This window comes from Enoplosus armatus, chromosome 10 (genome assembly GCF_043641665.1).
Source record: "Enoplosus armatus isolate fEnoArm2 chromosome 10, fEnoArm2.hap1, whole genome shotgun sequence".
NCBI classification, from domain to species: Eukaryota; Metazoa; Chordata; class Actinopteri; order Centrarchiformes; family Enoplosidae; genus Enoplosus; species Enoplosus armatus.
The window spans coordinates 20,048,883-20,068,407 of record NC_092189.1 but is presented as its reverse complement, the minus strand read 5'-3'; the positions used below and the strand labels follow the sequence as shown (position 1 = coordinate 20,068,407).

General features: G+C 39.9%; 1 protein-coding gene across 5 annotated transcripts in view; it reads right to left on the bottom strand.

Annotated features, from left to right (window-relative positions):
- The window catches only part of gria2b (glutamate receptor, ionotropic, AMPA 2b), a 43,959-nt gene extending 24,733 nt beyond the window's left edge, over window positions 1-19,226 (bottom strand). For 3 of the 5 annotated variants that reach the window (XM_070913064.1, XM_070913065.1, XM_070913066.1), the window contains exons 1-2: window positions 19,142-19,226; window positions 18,856-18,996 (exon numbers count right to left, since the gene is read on the bottom strand). In XM_070913064.1, the coding sequence (XP_070769165.1) occupies window positions 18,856-18,996; window positions 19,142-19,226 (226 nt within the window). Of the gene's footprint in view, window positions 1-18,855; window positions 18,997-19,127 lie in introns of all 5 variants that reach the window. The other 2 variants (XM_070913067.1, XM_070913068.1) reach the window with 1 other exon arrangement.
- Between the last annotated feature and the right edge of the window lie 299 nt (window positions 19,227-19,525).

Sequence of the window (19,525 nt, the reverse complement as noted above, 5' to 3'; positions counted from 1 at the left end):
TGTTTGGTTGTGGGTGTTTGAGCTGGTTGGTCTCAAAATCCTCTTGGAAATATTTAATTCATTCATTTGTGAACCATATGAAATTAAAAGAGCCTTTTGACGAGGATAATGTAAAACATAAGATGTCACAAAGAGCAGGGCAGATTTACTGTATGTTTCAGATTAATTCATTCAATATGTCACTAAAAATGTCAAATAATGAATAAATTTAAGAATGAGTAAATCAGGAGAATAGCTTTCTATGATGCTTGCATACTTTCTATATCAACTTGCACTGCCTACAAGTGGAACCATTTTCTCTCTCCACACACAAACAGGTGAAACTGGTCACAGTATGCATCAGGGTTGTGAGCGAGGTTCATTCATACAGGGTGTGCCGTGAAGAAGAAGATACTTCCAACCTTCACATTTAGTGAAGAAATCGAGTTGCCGTTCTTAAGTTTTTGTACTAAAATACATGTAAAATTGATGGGGTTTGCTAAAAATATATTTTAGTTAATTGGGTTATCAGAAGCAGCTTTAAAAGGTAACATTTGAATTTTCAATCCAACATAATGAGATTATCTGTATCAACAAGCGTGCAAAGTGACTACTCTTACTTCCACGGGGTAAATAAACATTTCCCACAGACGTGTCTACAAACCTGGTGCCATTAGCAGAGCAGATTACGAGATTTATCTCTCAAAATCTTTTTTGCATTTAACTTTGTTCATTAATTAACTGTTTGATGATAATTCATTTATGAGCCTGACTAGCAGTCAAAAATGCAGTCTTTGTTTGCAGAATTTTGTATGTTATTATTCCATATATATCATCTGTGGTAATAAAAAAGAAAATGCTTAATTAAGTTACTTTGATGAGAATAGTACATTTAATCAAGATAAGGAAAAAAGCAATGTTTGCCATCTATATTCCTCCAAAGTAATACTGTTTTAAATTACAGACTTCAGCATTAAACAGAAAACAACATGGATCCTTTTGACTCGTCTAAAGGGGTTAGTTTAATGTCTGGACAGTTCCTGTACATTATTTGTACCATAGATGCATAGACACTCGGACACTCTGTGGTCATCAGAAGGTCCTAATCACCTCATTATCACCAGCATGTTAAATTTGTCGCAGCAGTGACTCTGGCACTGTGCATCACCTTCCAAGGAGAAGGTGCACCCTGTGAAATATATTTAGCCGTCCCAATTAGCTGACCTCATTTACACCACCATGGCACTGAAGGCATCTCCACCACTGTTTACATTACTGCTCTGTCACTGATCAAAGATTAAACTTGCATAAATTAACTGCTAATAAAACATCCAAATTCAGCTTACATCTAATATGCCTTGCATCAGTGTGAAAGTTTATGAGAGGATGACAGATACTGCTAATTTATTTGGTCTTTTAACAAACATATTTATTTCTGTGTTCACTTTTTTGCTAATTCACTTAGTTTGCTCATCCCAAATGAGAGCCCAAAATTTACAGATGTGTACACCAAGGTTTGATCACCATAACATGATTATATAGCCATTATTTTATCAGTAGTTTAGCCCTTTTAATCAAGAACTAGTTAAAAATCAAACTATTTTTACCATTCATGGAAAAAATTAACTAAAACGAGCAAGACAATGTTTAATAGCTGGCTTTGCAGTAGGTCTTCATGTGGCTGTGGTGATCAGAGAGGACATTCATTAAATCAGCAGTGGACGACACTATCTGATATTTAATAGAGGACCAGCAGAAGCCCGATGCATCAGCAAAATGATGAATCAGTTTAACACGCTCTCTCACACACACACACACACACACACACACACACACACACACACACACACACACACAGACCACGTCACTGTGGTGATGATCATCAGCAGTCCAGTCACAGCTAACAGAACTGACTGTTAGATATCTCACCCTCTCCAACACTCCTGTTCTCACCACAGGGAAAAGGCCTCCAGACTTTCAGACTTTTATGTAAAACTGATCTGTCACCAGTTGGCCAGGCAGCTTAAAGCCACCACCCCTTCCGTCAGAGCAACCTGAGCACTTTTGTCACTGATATAGTGGCTGCACGGCTTGATTTTGACCTTGTATATCTCTAAAAACAAACCAGGTGGTTTGCCTGTGCCTTCCAAAACGACTCTATGACTGGTCCAAAAACAACTTGTGAGGGATTTCTAAACTGCCAGGATGAGAACCAGTCACATGCTTTTTATACCCAACCAACATCTCCAGCATTCTTCCTAAGACTTTTTGCCTCATTACAAATTATTATTCTGCCTTTGATACTAAATGAAAACATATGTAGCTTATTTCTTAAACTGCAAATGCTGCTAATTCTTCCACTGGTCTGAATATTCCAGAAAATTTGTGAAAATGTTATTCATGTAGAAGAAATTGCTACAGGCAAATATGTTCTATATGAAACATGAGGCTGATTACATTTATTAATTGAACATATCTGCAAAATGTTCATTGTCAATATGTTAATCCTGCAATATCTAAAAATCACAATTAATGTTTTAACGGTTATGTTAAGCAAACTCAAACCTTTTGGGAAATACATATATTCACTTTCTTACCAAGAGTTACATGACAAGATCAATAGCACTCTCATGTCTTTACACTAAGTATGTAGCTGCAGCCAGCAGCTAATTAGTCTAGCTTAGCATAAAGACTTGTAGCAGGGGGAAACAGCTACCCTGGCTCTCCGCAAAGGTAACAAAATATGTTGACTTTCCTAATAGAAATAACATTTACATGCATATCTATACATCATCCTAGGCAGCAGACACCATTCAAGCATTTAAAAAAAACATGATGTTTTAGCTCTCCTGGGTGATCTCAACACTTTTTATGTCTTTTTTTTTAGGTCTGTCTTGCACTGTTGTAGGTGAAACAAGGACAACTCAAGATGTTTTGGAAACCAAAATAATTGCTGTCTTCCCGAACGCTCTGGTAATATCAGACTGTTTCTTTACTATGTATTTGCTTCCTTATCATTACACCTCAGAAACAGAAAATGGTCAGAGACATTTTTGACTTGAGGCTCTGACACAAGAACAATTTTGAGACTTTCATCTTTTCTTCTCATCTAAATTAATACACTGTTTAGCCCTCAGCTGAATTCCTATTCACACAATTTCCAAGGGATTTCTTTAGGTTAAAGGATTATAAAAGACCTGATATGCTTCACCAGGCTGGAGTCTGCAACACTAGGGGAAAGCAAAATATTTATCAATAATCTATGAAATTTACGGAGCGTAGGCAGTGTTTTATAACTTCTAAGAGCTTTGTCTGCAGCCCATAAAGGCATGATCTGGTTTCATTCCCTCTGTAGACTGTTGCCAGGGTAACATATTTCAGCCATGTTCCCTCTCTACACAGCAGACAAATATTCACCTCGGCACATCATTTCATGTAGTCTTCTGAAAGCAACCAAAGAAATCAGCCAAATGGGTTAGATTCCCTCTCCACTTGTTTTGAGACATTTCTTAAAATTACCATAAATACTACATGTGGAGTTTTGGATTTAAAAAGGTTATATAAACTCACAATTCCTATATGACAACACAAACTTACTTCAGAAAATCTTGTCATTATGAAATTCTTTCAGCGGTTAGATATGCACACATGCATTGCAGCACCGCAGGCTGTTGCCTGGGTGACAGCTCGCAGTCATGCTCTTGAGTGGCCGATAGGAAGACTTCTGGGAGGTGTCACTGTGGGCCAGCGAAGCGCACTGGGAAGTGTTTTTGTCTGCCTTTAAGCAGCTCTTCCGGCAGCTGGTTTCTAGAAGAACAGTGCAGCTCAGTTCTTATCAACTTCTAACCCCCCTCCTCCTACCATCTCCCATCCTATTTCTCTCTGTCTCCTTCTTCCTTTCTCCTTCTCTCCTTTTGTTCACTGACCTGTTTCCTGGAGGCTTTCTGATGGCTGTGGATGGAGGATGGAGGTTTCACAAGAACGGGGTCTGATGAATGCTCTCTATACTAAAGGCCCAATGTCCTTGCACAGCACCCCCAATGTCCCAATCATCATTTCAGCTCTGCCTTTTGTTGTTATCTATGCACCTCTGAATGCTTCACTAGTAGCTGAAGGGATGCACTGAGGAGTGACAGTGTGTGAAGCCTTGGCAGCCGCCTAAACAGGTCATCTACGCTGGTTATTGATTAAGTTTGACTGCTGACTAGAGTAGCTACATCACCTACCACTAACAATGTACTGTACCTGCCAGCATCTCTCCCGTGAATTTTGAATCAATAACATTAATAACATTGAAACAACTCCACTGATTTCATACATCAAAGTCAGTTTATTAGTCCTGAGTAGATATATTCAGCCAGTGAAGTAAAATCATTTAAAACACGCACACACACAAAGCAGGCTGAATGGACAATACCTTTCTTTATAATGAGTCAACCAACATTCATTTTGTCTTAAGATATTACAGAAAAAGGTGCCCATGAAGTTTTTTTCAATTGTAGGACAGAAATTAATTCTTGAAACCATCTTTAGAAACAGGGTGAAATTGCTGTTTTCCAGTCTTTGAGAAGCACTTTTTTGTTCACCAAAGAGGGAACTGATAAAGTGCTCTTTGAACAATTTAAAACCATTCTGTTTTTAAACCTGTCTCTTGCGGACCCCCTTAATTTATGGAAGTGCAGTAAGACTCTTTTAATGTAACAGCGGTATAATGTGTGGTGTTGTTTGTGGCATCTAGCTTTCCTGATATAATCTAATGAACGTTGTAAACACTCATCTGGATATGAACTTGTAACAGACAGCTTCTCTGGAGGACACTCACTCACTTACAAACACTGCATGTATAAAAAAAAACCTTTATTGGTAAAACATGAGTTACTCAAACCTCTCATTATGTAACACCTAATCTTGCAAAAAGATTAAACAAAACTCCAACAAGTAACAGTTGTCTGTAAAGGCTCATTTGTAGCTAATTATTGAGTGCTTTGATCATGTTTCTTTCATATTTCCTACATTAAAAACAGACTCATTTTCAGTCCTACATCTTAGATCTGAAGAAAGAGAGGCTCTCTGTGTTGTTGCTGTGCACAGGCACACCAATCCATCCCACTAAGCACAATGCAGAATTCTTCAGCCATATTGATTCAGCGAAGTCAGCCCATACATCACACACAGCTTCTTTGTTCGCATTTCATCTGCCTCCTGTAATAAAACATATCGTGTACGTATCGTCCACTGACCTTTGGTGGAAATACCAAAGCAAGCTTTGGATCTGCTGTTAGATGTCCTAATGATCTCGAAACCTGCCAGAGCAAAATTAGCTACATCTATAAAAATGCAGCTTCATCCAACATCTGAGGGAGCGGCTGCCATAGCAACCAGACACTTCAGTGTTTGCTGAAGATGAATAAGGACCAACTCAGAGAGGTGGAGCAAAGCAATGGGAGGGGGATGGGGGTTGGAGACATAAGACATCACATCAAGAGAAGTTGCCACAGCCTTGAATATCAGCTCCCTGGGTCGCTCAAGATGACCCCAGCCCTCTCATTTGCTCACCATCTCCGTTTGACCCCTGACTCATCCCCTCTTCCCTGGCCTTTAGATCATCCCTCTGTCCCTGACCTTCACACAACCATCGATCCATCACTTCATGTCATCACTTGAATTAATACAATCAGAAGTGACGTGGTTTAGTGAACATGGGATTCAGTTTGGTGAGGGATACAGTCTTAATAGACATTACTTCTACCGTAACATGTAGAAACTACAGCAGTGAAGAGGCTGTGTGGTTATTTGAAAATAGAGCACATCATCCTGCCAATCAAAATCAAAGAGTTCTCTTTGGCTATCATACTATGTTAAGTTGATTTAGATTGTGCGTTGTGATCTGCTACCAGTATTCTCAAATAAAAGCCGGTATTTAATAAATTAATACTAGTCAGACATTAACAGCACAGCATCAGCTACAAACTAAAACTGTAGAAGATCAGAAAACAAGGAAAACATGGGGGCTTCTAACTAAAATGTGAGGAGAAATAAAGGCCTGTTTCAAATACAGCAGCTGAGATAAATAAATGAATTTACAGCATACTATAATATACCATATTATCTAGGGTAACAGAGGATAGGACATAATTAAACATTTCTGAGTGTCAAAAAGGAGATGATGAGATGCAAACTGACTGGTATTTGCATGAAACATCCTACTGAGAGGAAGACAGCAACTCCTGAGAATGGCTTCATTTTTCATACACAGTGCTTCCTTGCACTGTTTAAAACACTTTTGACATTGCGTCTTTGTCAAAACACACACTTCGAATTAGTGCCAGTGAAAAGTCCCGTAGAAAAAGATGGAGATTACACAATACTCCTACTTTAAATGGAAGCAAAGAGTTGTGACCTTCCGGAGGCCCCGGTTTTCAACAATAAAGTGAGCGTTAAGAAGTAAGATTGAGGTTGCAGCTGCAGTCCTTTCATGGGATTTGACTGGGGGATTTTCATGCAAATCTGACTATTTTTGACAAACAACCTTGTTATACAGAAGGCTGCTTTGTTGTGCAGGCACAACACAAAACAGAACTTGTTATGTTGACAGAACATCGGACCATGACATACTGATATTTGCTCAGTGCTAATCTTTTTGCGTGGCTGCAAAGTAAATAGCATGTACAGTAAATCAGTGTATTAAGGTATTAAATGTGATTAGGATAGTAATGTTGTGGAAATTGTGAGGATTACAGATGGTTTTACTCTCAGTAGGTATTTTCCTAACTCTGTTCATTCAAACTTCCCTTGATTGAGCAATTGCAGCTTAATGTGAGCGAGTTGATGGTAAACTGAGCGGAGGATCTGCAATGAGGGCTGGATAATTAATCGATAACAAGTTGCCATAGTGATGAGTATTTGCAGCATCCTCTTGTTTTGTGGTCTAGATATTTGTAATAAGTATCTTCCCTCGTCCACGTTCTGATTCCTTCTGTTGACATCATATATGTATATATGTTAGAGCATAGATAAAAGTGTAAATTTTGTACAGACAGGCATGGTCCCCAGAGGATGAAGCCCACTTTGGTGATCCCCTGACTTTCCCTTTAGCACCACAATGAGGTTGACATCTCTGTTTTTCAATGAAATGTCTTGACAAAGTATTGGCAAGATTGCCATGAAATGTGGTGCAGACTAGGGATGGACCAGTATCAATATTTCATGCTACAATTATATTTCTGTATTATCACAATATTATCAAGCTTTTGTTTATTAACCAACTATCATTAGAGCTAAAATACAATAATTACCACCATACACTATATACACCATATTCACATTACATTTAATCAAACCTAACAAACTGAGCAATGAACTGCTTCCTGCTGGGTGGTTAGTTAAAGGGCAGAACATTCGAACATGGTGGTCTATGGTGCAGTTATATTGGGCCACTAGAACCACCTGCTGGTCTGCACACCATCTCCGCATCACCGCTAACAAATACCACGGCAAAAGCTGAAGTTGATCGGAAGGAAGAACGTAATGTGAGCCATCTTGACATACATATTAGGCTACATTTCCTCTTTGTCATTCATGTAAAATGACTCTCGCTGAATGTTACGAGTCAGCTAGCTACTGTTAGCATAGCAAGTCTTGGCCACAGCTAGAGCTAGACAGACAATGAGCCTGGTTCTCTGGTCCTGCTGTGTCCCTGTTTGACCAATATGAGGGCCCTCCCTGGTGGCTAATTAAAAGAAAACTGCTAATAAAGTCCGGAGCACCGGGCTGTGTTCACAGTGTCCTCTGAAAATGGCAATAATCAAACTAATAGCGGTAATAGGCATCATCTAGGACCATCATCAGGTCAACATTTTAATTTGCCCAATGCTTTAGTTTTTGACCAAATACCTGCAAAACTGAATGCCCTATCAACCTCAACTGTACTTTGTGTTTAATGCTAATTAGCAAATGTTAGCATGCTAATGCTAAACTAACATTAAACTAAGATTGTGAACATGGTAAACATTACCTACCAGCATGTCAGCATGGCTACTAGCACAGCTGTTAGTCTTCTTTTAACTCCTGTCACAAACAATATCCACTTTAATGTATTGATAAGTCCTCCAAGATTTTGCTGTCTTGCTTTTTCGGACAATAATCATGAACAGCATTTATAAAAGATACATAGATTTAATCAGGTTACAAGTAGAAACAATATGATACAAATCTAAACATCCCTGTCAGTCAGTCCTATTCATTTAGGCAGAGTTAAGAGAATAAAAGGTCAGCATCCATATGTATTTTATTGAATGTAAAACTATTACTCTGTTTTCTTTCTGGCAGGCAAATGGTGAAATCAGAAAATGTCAGATAATTTATGCTGCTGGCCCCTTTTCCCAGTGTTTCTCCTGCTGTTTTATCACAGCAGGGGGGGTGTGGAGCTGCTAAGAGATGTGAGGGCTGTTCTTTCAGCTTGAAATGTTTGGGCTGGACTTGACTGCTACATCGTACTGTAGGTCTCAACACCAAAACCCAAATGTTCCAAACTCAGGGCCTTCCTGTATATGAGCAACCTTACTGCTGCCCACTTCAGGAACAACGGCCTCTTGTCTAACTTTAGTTTCACTGTGTTAAAATAGGAAATGGCAGTCTGGAACAGTTTGGAGTTTCCTCTTGCCATCTGCACCAGTGTACTCTCTGCCTGTCTGTTGCCTGAGTGTGTACGCGGCTGAATATATGAATAGTGTGTGTATGTCTGTTTGTTTGCCCTTTCTTTCTGTCACATGTAGTGATCTCACCTGCCAGTGGACACGGGTGCTGACCTAGCTTTTGTGGACCTGCCACTGGCCAAAGTCCTATCTCTCTCTGCCTCGTCATATTTCACTGGTATTTGTTTTCTTATCTCTTTCTAATTGTCATTGTCCATTTAATGGTTTTGTCCTGGCACCTATTACGTACTTGGCCGTCCTTGTGGGTGGGAATTTGACCTTATGTGTGGTTGACACTGCTGAGTACGCTGCACTCAGTTGGACATGGGTTTTGTGCCTTATTTTTTGTGATTGATTCAATTGCTCTTACAGACAAGTTGGGGATTAAATGTTTTCACTGACTACCACTACTACCAATCAAGGCCCACAAAAATAAAAAACTACTAAATGCCCCATTAAAGGGTCAGTTCACCCCCATTATAAAAAACATATTTTCTCACTCAACTACTAGTAGTATGCAGATAATTGTGCCCAAGTTTTTTGAGACATCCATCTCAGGTTCAGCTTTCTGCCTTAACTCCAATAATGGAGGTAATTTCATCTGTGGTGCTCACAGCCCAAAAAACTCCCTTTCCCTGTTAATCTGGATAATCCACAGAACATGCTAACACCAGTTTATATATATATATATATATATATATATATATATATAAAGCAGGCAAATAAAACCAGAAATCTCGACATGGTTAGATACCAGACAAAGATAATAATAATTTTAAGTTATTGCTATTTTGGAAAAAGAAAATGAGAGTCTTTGAGTGGTACATCAGAAAATGCTCCTTTGATTGACAGCTGAGCTTGCAGGGGCAACAAAACAACGTAAACACGTTTCGCTGTACTGTAACTGCAGCTTACAAGTCAAGTATTTTGTTAGCCAAATAAAGACCATACCATTTAACTTCTAAACTGACCAGTCAGGTACATTGTTGCAGAGTAAGATGTGTCCCTGCTTGTAGATAAGAAGGACACATTAGCTAGGAAATGAATGTAGGCGATGCAGATAAGTTCTCTGTCTATACATAGAGAACCAACATTATTCCAATTCCATTATTCTGACTGATGCAAAGAAAATGTTTTCCAAGCTCAGACCCAAAAATATGAACCAAATATGTATACAAAAACAAAGCAGATTTGAAAGAGAAATGGAGCAGCACTTTTAACCTGCTGCTGTTGTAAACACTGTCCTAATCTTATTCTTGGAAAACACTTTGGTGGTTTTGGACTCATTCTTGCCACCTTTGCTGTTATTGTTCCCTTTGTCTGATTTTCCCTTTGGTGCTTTAATTGTAACCTTGCAAGTTAGAGACAGCCTGTCTCTCTTTCCTTTTTATCTCTGAGCAGCAGAGCTAATAGACAAACACTACACAAAAACATAAATACAGGAGAACATAAAAACACATCCACACACACCTTCCTGACACAACGAAACATTCACTGCTCAGCCCCCTAAAAGACACAAAACTGTCCTGTTTCCAATCCCTGAATTCCACTGAATCCATCTCTAACTGACCCATGAGACGGGGCAGATCAAAGAAACCGCCCTCAGACTGTGGCCTTACAGGCCTTCACACGGTGAACCACCTGTGGTTCCTATAATGGTGACAAACATCATCACAGAGTCGGGCAGTAGGGGAGCGAGACCGCTACATGGCTGAAAACCAAGTAAGCTCTCCCTGTGAGAGGTCACTCTTAAACACTTGAAACTTCAGTCGCTCATTTTTAATGACAATAAACGGTTTTCTGCAACGGAAGCTTTTTCAACTTTAACTTTATTGTTCCCAGGGGGAAATTTGTCTTGCAGCCAAGTTAAACGCAGAACACACACAGACTTAAACATAAAACAAGCTTTCAGTGTGCAGACTCAACATTTGATGATAGTTTGATATGAATTTGACATCTTTCCAAATTTATATCCTCACTTGCTTTTTATCCTGTTATGTCTTTTTGTTTTTATGATATGCCGTTGTCAAGTCATTATCTATTCATAGTGGCTTTGAATGAGCTTTAAATAATACTAGCCGCTGATGTATTGCATTAAAATGAAAATCTACCATACATGCAACAAAGTGAGTTGAGTCACTAAACTTTGTGAAACAAAAGTAGGTAGGTACCATTCATTAGTCATCAGTTTAGCCTCAATAGACCAGAATGCAAAGCAGCCACAAGGCATGCTACATATTCATTGTTTTCTTTGTTTCTTAGGTTTTTGCTTTTGGAATTGCTGTCACTTTTTCCACCTAGATGTATACCTAACAGCTCAATTCAAACAGTTCAGATCTGTTTGCAGAAGAATGTCATTCTGGGAAATGTAGGAAATCAGTATAAACAGTATAAAATGCTGTGACAAAATAACCCCTAGAATGCAACGGACATCACATAATGTTCACATGTAAAAAAGCATTTTTCTTCAATATGTTCTGTATGAGTAAGGAATATGGAGAGTGTAATATCAGTTTCACAGCTTGCATCTTTTGATGCATGAAAACATTTCTGTACGATTGTAGAAAATGCAACTGGCAAGCCAACAGCTGCTGAGATGCGTTGGCTACAGTCCAGATGAGACCTTTTGTTTAAGCGGGCAGACCATCAGGAACAAGTTCTTACAAGAGCACAATAGCAACGTCTGCAAAACAGACATTGCTTAACAGCACCGCTGGCAATATAAAGAAATGTTTCAAGAGGATCAAAGCTCTAAAAAAAGTGGACAAAGCGAATTAAGATACAGGGCTGAAGAAAAGAGCAGAACTGCAAGGAAATGTATTCACCAGGCCTCCATGATGATTTACTGTAAGTTTTAAAGAGAAACATTATTTAACAAAAGGTTAAGCAGGTGAGAAACAGTTGATGTGAGTCAACACTACACAGACTGAGACAGAGGATGAATTATGCTTCTTAACTAGAAAGTGTGAAATCATTATATGTAATGCTGAACTAAGCACTGTGAATTGTTCCTATAGTTGTCCATATGCATAAATGTACTTTTTGTGAATTAAGTCAAGTATTAACTGTTTAATAATCCTTATTGTTGGGTTATGCAGCAGGTAAACAGCTACTCTGTTTTAAAAACACTAAGATTTGTTCCCTGATTGTATCCACCTTCAGCCAGAGTCTTCCTGCCCTTTTTAAAGGACACAGCCGGCCTAAAGACAGTCGCTCCTACATTTACATTACATTTACATTTTGCTCAGTAAGACATAACATTACAACAACAGAGAGAACAGGGACACGTCCGCCTGTTCACTGCACTCTTGCCCTGCTTATCACACTGTAAAGTCGTTCTGGCCCTGTCTTTTTCATTCATCATTTCCAATTTCTTTATCTTTTCCTTTCTCTGTGTCTCTCTCTTTCTGCACGCAGACACACACACACACACACACACACACACACACACACTCAAATCCTAATAAGTTTGACGAGAACACCCTGTAAGACCAGACAAGGCAACCGGATCAAATCTTAATGACCAAGATGATGGGAAGGACAGATTCTCTTCTATGCATGCTAATAAGCATCCCCCTTCAGCAGAAAAGGTTATTCGGCGAATTAAAGGAAATTCAGCTCATTCTCAGTTAAGTTAACTACAAAAGGATTTCAATATCAGACTCATGTTGACCTATAGAAAATATTTCTTGACTTGCTAAACACTTAGCAAAGCTAGACAAGCTAGCTTGCCCACAAAACTCCATTCAACCACAAGCTTTATGGGTGCAGTTGTGAAATGATGCTCTTCATCATATCAGTGATGAACTCTAGATGACAGCTGATCTATAATCACTCTTGCTGCCCTGCATCTCCAAGACACAGCATCTGACACGTATGATAGATTTAGCGTCTGCCACAGTGACAGCCCTACTCCGAAACCTGACTTATTCACATATTGAAACTGTGAGAGTAAATGCTGTTGTCACTGTACACGCTTTTAGACTTTGATAAAAGGCTGCAGAAGAATGAACAAGTTGTTTTTATTTTTCAGACAAAAGATATGGGAGGGGACATCGAGATAGAGGACCAAGGATAAAGACTCGGTTACATCTTTTTAGGATAAGGGTCTGTGCTTTGAGCAGACAATCTCTGGATCTTTATTTGCAAACCAAAGAAATACAAAGAAATACGTCTTTCGTGGCACTGGTGCAGAGATTCAGAGAGTACTGTTACTTAGTGACTCAAAACAGGATATCTGTTCTGAAATCTGTTTTCTGTGCTACACGCTTGCTCAGCTGAGGAATGGGACCCTCCATCTGGCAATGAAAACCTATTAGGTGACTCCATTTTGCATCATCCCTCCCTTATTCAGTTCTGGATAGGAAGAATCCAAACAGGAGTCATAGCCTGGATTTTACATTCAGCTAATACTCCTAACCAGATTACATCTCAAAACCACAACAATAGAGGAAAGCTTAACCTCTCTCACCTTCTGATGTTAAATGATGTTTACAATCAACTAGCTGTGTTTCATTGTGACTACACAGGTGATGAATAGTAACTGGATACTCGTGCATGCATGCTAAATACCAAAAAAAAAACAACCTAACAGCCAATGTGAGAAAAAAAAGAAAATTCATTATTTACCTTGGGAATAGTAGTTTAACAAAATAATCTTAAATCAAGGATCACTTCCATTTTTTTTTTCTTCTTCATCAAGGAATGAAGTTGACTCAGTTGTCATCACTTTAAGTCTCTTTGGTTATGTGATGACAATTGAGTTAATTCTATGACAACTGAATGAACTCTTTTCACTGATGAAGTCTGTCAGATGCAGTTGAAGGCTCTGGAAAACAACATGTAAGTGGACCTTGATTTTAGATTATTATGTCAAATAGAAAAACTGACCATTTTTTTCCCTTTGTCTTATGTATATATTTAAAAATCAAAATGTGACAGGTTAAGTTATCTCTTAGATTGTGTTATTGACAGTTTTGGTGAGTTTGGTGCGTTTTTGCCATGAAAAACAGATTTTTCAAGTGATCCATCAAACTCTGGTGACTCTCTGATAAAGCCAGGAGGAAATCAAACACAAGCCACCAGTCAGTTTAGCTTTTTCTCCCCAGTATATCTACTAAATTATTCATAATTTGAAGGCCCTATTCTGGCTTCAACATGTAGTCTAGTGTACCTAGTGAATTCTGAGGTGTACTAGCTACTGTCGCTGGAGGAAAAAAAGTTTGCTTCCTGCCCAGCTTAGGGCAAAAATGCATCTGAGCCATCTGGCTTGGAGGCAATGAGCAAACTAAGTCAGTGGATGCAAGACAGGAGCCGACTTCCTGCTGAGAGCCTTTGAATCATGCTGTAACTGATGCTATCTCAGTCTTGTGTTTTTTGAGGACAGAGTGGTAAGGGCTTGGTTGGGGGCTGTATTCAGGGCAAGCAAAGATCCACAGAGGGTTCTTTAGCCTCATTTTCTGACCGGCCAGCTCCCAGGCCTATTTAATATTTCACAGCTCCCTCTGAAATGGAGGAGAATGCACTTAATTAAGTGTGAACAATAAATTGGCTATAACCAATGCTCTGCTGCGCATATATGGTCGGTTGAGGCTTTTGATCATCCAGCGAGGTCCCTGAATGCGTGCATCCCCGAGATACTACTGTGCATGTAGATGCATGAAATTACAGTATGACGTGATTCAACCGTTACAAACTAGAACTTTGAAGTGTTAAATCGCCAGCCAGCTGTCAGTGACCTCAAACTGCTCCGTCGCTCTTAGAGGAGGAAGAGAGCTTTGCTTTGAAAGAGGTGGTTGTCAGAAATAAAAGCATGGGAGCGTACTATTGCAGAATATAAAGTTTAATTTGGCAGGCAAACACAAAGACATGAACATAGCAAGGTGCACAGTGTGATGCAAACACTTTTCACTGTATTAAAGGAAAAGTTTGTCCCGACAACAGATACACTTAAGCTGCTACTGATCATTAATTAGTGGTGTCCATTTTGGTGTAGAAAACAGAACAGTTTGCCTTTCAATAATCCTGTGCTGCAGTTGTGTAGATGTTTTGTTCAGAGAGGATGATGCTGTGATGTGTCTCTCAGTCCTTTAAGAAACACAAAAGTCATATTTTCCACTGCCGATGACACACATGCAAGCTGCTCGTGCAAAATGTATGCTTTACAGAGACCTGTGACCCCTTAATACAAAGCAATGTCCACTTGTGAATCCTCATCACATGGTGCATGATGAGTTCAGTGCAGTTCAATCAAAGGGTGATTTTCCTTTCTCGGACTGTTTCATTTAGATAATTTTCATAATACTGTGAGGCCAGTCAAGACCCCCTGGACCCCCTCTAAGGGACTTGCAAAATACAAATCTGGAAAACAATGGTCAAAATCAAAGCAGCAGAGGCTTGTAGTGCTTAGTATGAGACAAGCTCTTAAAACACTCTACCACTCCGACATTTCCCATAATGTAACTTGATAGCGTCTTTGATTAGACCTTCCCTGACGGGTAAATCTTTCAAACTAAATGCTCCCACTTTGTAATGCTGGCAGAGTTTCAAGGCCAAGCTGAGATAACCCTGATGACATCTTCAAGGTTATTTTCTCAAACTTCCCTCCGGAGCCACAGAAGACACCATAAAACTGTTCTCCTGAGTAAACTGACCTCCATATGTAAATTGGTGGAGCGCCCCTTTAATCTTCAATGTAGCGGTGCAGGAAATATCTCGGTATGAGCCATTATGTCTACATTAGCAGTTTGAGTATTTCCAACAAGAAATACTTTATATTGGGCGTATGTGATGTATCTAATGCATTTATTAATGGGATTAAAATAATTTATTGATGCATTATAGATCATAACTTGGCAACCCAAAAGTTGTCCTTATTAATAGATAATTGCTGACCTATAAAGCACTAATAAACTATTAGTTAGGACTTATAAACCTTTTGTAAAGTATATTTTAAAGATGAAAAATAATACACCAAACAATAAAAAATAAAAGAAATTCAACATCCGCCATAAATACCTATTATTTTTAACAGCAGTGACGTGTTTTAGGGTGCATTAGTCATTTATTCTAGGAACTTTGAACAAGAATCTTTTAAATATATTGCTCTGGTTGGACAGCACACCAATATAACTGTACATACACACACACACACACACACACAGTCACAACGACTCCCATGGTCCTGGCAGCAGATGCAGGCCTGTCCAGATGAACTGTTATTGATGGAGGAATGTATCATCCTCCCTCCCACTGTCTCTGACACACTGCATTGATGAAGTATGTTGCTGCACAGGCCAAGTACATCCAGAGCGTAATATGTCTGTGGGGTGCAGATCCATATGTTCCGAGTCCTATTTCATAATCTTAAATAATATCTTTACTGTATCATACTGGACAGGCATGGAAATGTCATCAGACCAATAAAGTATAAAATCAATTAACGCATGACATAAGTCAGCAACTAACTGATAATAACAGAGCGATACGTGCTACAGACCCAGTTTGTTCGGGAATCAAACATATTGAGATTCAGTACTCAGCCTTTGTTCATAACTGGTAAAAATATCTGCACCTTCCCCGTTTAGGAAGTAAAAATATGAGGGCAAATCTGCCACTCAGCTCCTGTAGTCCACTTCAATAAAACTGTGTTTCGTTTCACATTCTCCCTCATGTTTCCCTCTTTATTAAAGACAAATGTGCTTTTTGCTGGATCCAAATTGAAAGTTCACAGCAGCAGCTTCTTGGTAATGGAGTGTGTGAGGAGTCCTGGAGCTCAACAGAAAGCTTACAAGAACCTGCAGTTATAATGTTTTAGCTTTCAGTGTGCCATGTCAGCTGCCATATTTCTCCTTTTATTCTCCACTGCGTGCTGTCTCATGAAGTACGCTTTAACAAAAGGTAGATTGGTGGTTTGCACTTTAATTACACATGGAGGTGGATTGTGAGGCAGACTGCCATCTACCGGCTTAAAAGCAAACCCCCCCCCCAACACACCTCACCTCAACCAAGCCACCTCCTCCTACTTCTGACTCCCACTCAAGTAGTCGATTAGAGGTGGTAGACAGAATTCACGCACACACATTTTGGAAACATATGCATGTGCACACATTCAGCCTTTGCGCTGTGTTGAGGGACAAAAAAAACCCCCTCAGACTATTAGCAGCCTTTTTTAATATCATCAATCATTCAGCTCAGCATCACAAATGAAATCTCCATCCATCCAATCATGTGTTCATCCAGGGTCACTGATAACTGAGTGCAGGTTTTTAGTCCTTTGCTGTTTAAATGTCGGCCGAACAATAACTGAACTGAAGCTGTGTTGTTAAAGTGGAGGTGAAGCAGCCTCACAGTCTGTCACCCCATCAGACTGAAATATCACAAGTGTCAGCTGCTTAGCATAAAACAACACGCATGAGCTCCACTCCGTTAATTACATACACATTAGATACTCTGCTTCACCTAAATAATAACTCACAGCATACGTTGATATCGTCAAAACTCTGACGTTACGTGATTTGTTTGGTGATATGTGGAAGCCAGCAGTCACAATGTGTACCATAAAATAAGAATGGGAAGATGACAACGACTTTGCTGCTTTTTATTCCTGTTTTCCAGAACTGCTCCGTGCTGTTGTTTGTGATTACTTCATGAATTTTGTGCATCAGGTTCACTTCCTGACCTTTCTGGAGCAAGTGCAGAATCAAAACGCTTCAAGAAATCTAATTCATCACATGCCATTTGAAAAACTGACTTGAAACCCCAAGTGCCCAAGTTAAATAAGTCAATCAGGTTAGTGTTACTCCAGGTTGTAAAGGTTTGGACCTAATCTACTTATAGGCCTCGATATAGAATAGATTGATGTAACAACAGACACACTGAGACACATTGAAAACAAGCCAGTCAAACGATGGTAAAAGGGCGAATCTAACTCTGGAGTCTCAGCCAACGCACCTCTTCTTTCAGGGGGGTAAACAGGGGACAGTGATATTTGTATGTTGGACATCGACATGGGTCTCGCTGTGATCTCTCGGGCGCAATGAGGCTCTCCAAGCAGGAAGCTTTTATATGGTAATGAAATCGATTGGAGGGATGCGCGCACCAATCAGAAGCCTTTGATTTATGAGTAAGGGACTGTTGAGAGGAGTAGTCGCTTGGCAACCGTCTAATGAAATGCACGAGCTGTGGCTATTAAAAATAGCGGCTTCAGAACATATTCGCTGCCTCTTGTTGCGGCTATTTCAAAGGAAACAGTCAGCATCTTGGTTCTTTTGATGAAGGAAATGTGAAAACTCCCCGCTGTCTGATCGAAAGACGGTGTAGACCTACGAAGTGATGGAGTTGGAGGTGAGACAGGCTGTCTTATGACTGAAGAGTCGTGATTCACAAGATATCGTCCTCTGCAAGTGACTGTCAATCGTTTCAGTGCCTCGGCTGTTAATTCATCACATTAATCCTCAATACATGTGAAAGCGTCGCCCAGCCGCCGTGTGTGACGCTCAGTGGAGGTCTGTGTGTGCACTCTGTTTAATAGCAGCCAACAGTGGATGAACACCGCTCCTTCTGAGCTGAGAAAAGACGTGCCATCGGTACACACCGCAAAAAAAATGTCCATCTAAACGAGTCCTACCTGATTTTTTCTTCTCGAAACATGAGAGAAAACACAGAATTAAGGTGGCGAGATAGACTGAGTCTATTTGTTTGAAGTGTATGTTTCGTTTTTTTCAGATCTCTACATTAACAGCCTGTAGAAATGACTTGATTTCATTCGAGAAACAGGTTGATGTTCGGAAGGAATCAAGTACAAGTGTCTCCCTCTCGTTTTTCCAACTACTTTAGAAAAAAAAAGCCTGTTGGGTGAAAATAACTATCGATGTTCCTGCAGTGAAGTCTTGTTTGATCTCTGACTCCGAAGGAATGAAAATGGGATGGATGTGAGTGACTGATGTTACTGTGGAAACCAACTTTCTCCTGCCCGTGCTCGTTCATTCTCAACTACCCAGCTCACAGCCTCGACGGCATATGGATTAGACAGCTCAGATGATTTCCATCTCCATGGTGATGGCCGTTACATGTATTTAAACTCATCTCAAAAACGCTCAATACGGGCACCAACATTGTATGGATGACACGAACACTTGTAGGAAAGATTTTAAAAAGGGGGGAGTATATTTGAGTCACTTACAGCAGTTGGTAACAGCAAAACTGTTCGCCACTTCCAGATTGTCAATGTGAGGCGTCAATCTGAATTCAGAGGTGCCAAACTGAACCATTCCTATCCGAAATGCGCTGTACTCTTGATCCGCGCCCCTTGGAAAAAGTCCCCCTGAAACCGACACAAAATACCAGTTACACTTGCACAATTTCCTATGATAACACACATTTTCTCAACATTTTACGCACACATTGGTTGCTTTTCAGCCAATTCGTTTTTTTTTTTTGTTTGTTTGTTTTAACTAATGGATACCTACCAATTTGAACACTGGGCGAGCCTCCAAGCGCGCATCCCCATAAAACCAGCAGAACCGAAACGGATAAATTCACTATCTTTTCCATGTCCACAGTTTAGGTGTCCACATCCACCAGGGGGTCTGATATTCCTCGTTGTCTCCGGAGATGTTAGATCCGACACATATTGGAGACCTTCCGCCTTGGGGAGAAAACAAAAATAATCTGCAGCAAAGGACAGATTTTCTGCAGGTGGCTAGCAGTGAAAGGACACCAGCAGTGAAGGAATGGTCGCCTGCGATGTAGGTCTGTTGTCTCTTATTCCGCTCCTCCTCGTCGCTCCCCTCCTGCCGGCAGCTGATACCTCCTCTAAACGCACAGGGACACTGCTCGTCTCCGCTCGGCGC